This window comes from Esox lucius, unplaced genomic scaffold, assembly GCF_011004845.1.
Source record: "Esox lucius isolate fEsoLuc1 unplaced genomic scaffold, fEsoLuc1.pri scaffold_71_arrow_ctg1, whole genome shotgun sequence".
Classification (NCBI taxonomy): Eukaryota; Metazoa; Chordata; class Actinopteri; order Esociformes; family Esocidae; genus Esox; species Esox lucius.
Window position 1 is genome coordinate 6,432 of NW_022995045.1, and position 2,875 is coordinate 9,306.

General features: G+C 47.9%; 1 protein-coding gene across 1 annotated transcript; it reads left to right on the forward strand.

Moving 5' to 3' along the window:
* Positions 1–212: 212 nt before the first annotated feature.
* LOC117594234 (serine/threonine-protein kinase pim-3-like) lies at positions 213–1,334 on the forward strand (the record flags this gene model as incomplete). Its single annotated transcript, XM_034291324.1, has 4 exons — positions 213–423; positions 503–682; positions 1,001–1,092; positions 1,290–1,334. Coding segments are annotated over 3 exons (462 nt in total), but the record flags the coding sequence as incomplete, so codon positions are not given.
* Positions 1,335–2,875: the final 1,541 nt, after the last annotated feature.

Genomic DNA, 2,875 nt, shown 5'->3' on the forward strand with positions numbered 1-2,875 from the left:
TGGAACATCATGACTCTGTGTTAACCGACCTCCCCCCTTTAGCCCGAAACGTCACACAGACTGCCCCTGGAGATGGCCCTGCATTTGGTCATGTCCCAGCCCCCGGCGTGTGACCCATCGCGGGGCTTCTGGATTGGTTCAACCAGCCCGACCAGATCGCCCTGGTCATGGAGTATCCCACGCCGTGAGCAGACGTGTACGACTACTTGTGAACCGTGGCGGGCGGGGCCTTCAGCGAGGACACGGCGAGGGGCATCATAAAACAGGCGGTGCTGGCGTGCTGTCACCGCCAAGACCGCGGCTACCTGCACCGGGACGTCAAAGGGGAGAACCTGCTCCTTCAAACGGACACTCTCCAGGTGAAGCTGATCGACTTCGGCTGCTGCAACCTGCTGAAGGAGGACCCGTACCATGAGTATTCTGGTGAGACGGGCTTAAGAACGATGGGGGGGAGGGGCTTCTGGTGAAGTAACGCCCAAAAGAACACACCCCTCTGTCTCAGGCACCGTTGAGTACTGCCCGCCGGAGTGTTTCACCAAAGGCCTGTACAACGGGCACAAGGCCACCGTCTGGTCTCTCGGCGTGATGCTGTTTACCCTGGTCAACGGGAAGCTGCCCTACAAGGACGAGTACAGCATCCGCAGAGGACACAGGCTGCGCTTTAAAGCAGGCGTTTCTAAAGGTATGCACACAGGGAGAGAATGGTACGGTTTCTCACCTTGCATGGGATTTGAACCAACAACCTCTCGTTTACTGGTCCAACACTCTTGACCACTAGGCGACCATTCAATGGGGATTCTGTCACAAAGAAATTCTGAAAACAGCATAGCCAGGACTAATTATTAACTGTCATCAAAATGGCTGATTCGTCTCAAGGCAAAGTCTCTCCCAGCTGTCTCCTCTAACAATCTCTACATTTGTGAAATTTCCCACATATTCCTCCCGGAACAAGGATGCATTTTGTGACTCCACTGTTCTTGCTAATTCTGTTTTCCCATAGAATGCAGGGATGTGATTCACTGGTGCCTAAGACGAAATGCTGAAGGCCAGCGCTTGAGGAAATCCGGCTAAATGATTAGCTGTTGAACTAAGGTCAGTGTCTTTTGCAGGTGTCTTAACAACATGTATATTAAATTCTGTGTCACCAGTTCCCTATCATATCAGATTCTGTATGATTAGAAACCTACCAGATACAGGTATGATACTGTATGATGAGACCTGTCAGGTCTTAGATACAGTTTAGTGTCACGTCAATCAGATTTCATGTTTTAAAAAAGATTATGTTATAGCTATAGCGGGGGAGGAGACCCCGGGGAAGATCTAGGACACGCTGGAGGGACTATGTCTCCCGGCTGGCCTGGGAACGCCTCGGTGTCCCCCCGGAAGAGCTGGAGGAAGTGTCTAGGGAGAGGGAAGTCTGGGCATCCCTGCTTAGACTGCTGCCCCTGTGACCCGGCCCCGGATAAGCGGAAGATGGAGATTGAAACATAATAACGAATAACGCTGCGGCCTCAGGATGCAAGTGCTCAAAGAAAGGTTTTAATAAACAAATATTCTAGCGAACACAAAACACTCCTTGGAGCGATATAACGTCTAGGCAATAGGATGAACAACTGAGACAGAGAGTGACCTGGGTTCTGACCGAAACAATACTCAACAATGAATCTGTGATAGAGGTGTACCTAAAATAGTGGAGGAAAACAAACGTAACGGGTGCAATAAACAGGAGACGACGATCGTGGCAACTGGGAAACAGCGGTACGGGGCATGGTGCACTGGGAACCGGAGGACTGTACTCGTTGTGATACTGGCGTGACAGACGTTACAATAGGCTTTTTGCAGAATGATTGCATTGGAGTTTCCATAGTATTTGTAGGACCGTACACTCTTTTTTATATATAGCTCTGGAAAACATTAAGAGACCACTACAAATTTTTCTTAAATCAGCATCTCTACATGTATGGTAGCCATTCCATTCCAGTGTCTGTTAAACTCCAACACAGGCACACCTCATTTTACTTAATGAGGTACTGATTAGGTGATTACCTGAACCATATCTAATTTAACGAGGAAAAGTAAAAACCACTGCTGTGATCATCATTATCCTCTTGCAATAGGACCAGCTGGATGGCAAAAACAGTAGTAGTACCTAGTAGTAAGTAGTACCCCAAAGTTAATTTGAACAAAAAAATTACTATTCAGCAAGACAAAAGAGTTGAAAAGAAAAGCTTTGAGTGAGGAAAAGAAGGGTTCAATTCTGTCTTTACTGGCAGAGGGATACAGTGAGCATCAGTTTGCGTCCATCCTGAAAATGTCAAAGACAGCGGTTCATAAGAACAAGGTCAAGCAACAGACATTGGGGATAACAAAGCTACAGACTGGCAGAGGGCGAAAACGACTGTCCACTGACCGAGATGACCGTCAACTCATTTTAATGTCACCCAACAACCGTAAGATGACATCAAGTGACCTACAAAAAGAACGGCAAACAGCAGCTGGGGTGAAGTGCACGGCGAGGACGGTTCGAAACTGCTAGGGGCAGGCCTGAAGTCGTGCACATCTAGAAAAAAGCCCTTCATCAATGATAAGCAAAGAAGAGCCAGGCGGAAGTTTGCAAAAGACCATAAGGATTGGACCGTAGAGGAATGGAGTGAGGTCATCTTCTCTGACGAGTCAAATTTTTCTAATAGTTAGACAGAGACCTGGAGAGGCCTACAAGCCACAGTGTCTCGAACCCACTTTGAAATTTGTTGGAGGATCGGTGATGATCTGGGGATTCTTCAGCAAGACTGGAATCGGGCAGATTTGATGCATGAATCAAGCCAAGTACAAGGTTATCCTGGAAGAACACCTGCTTCCTTCTGCTCTGACAATG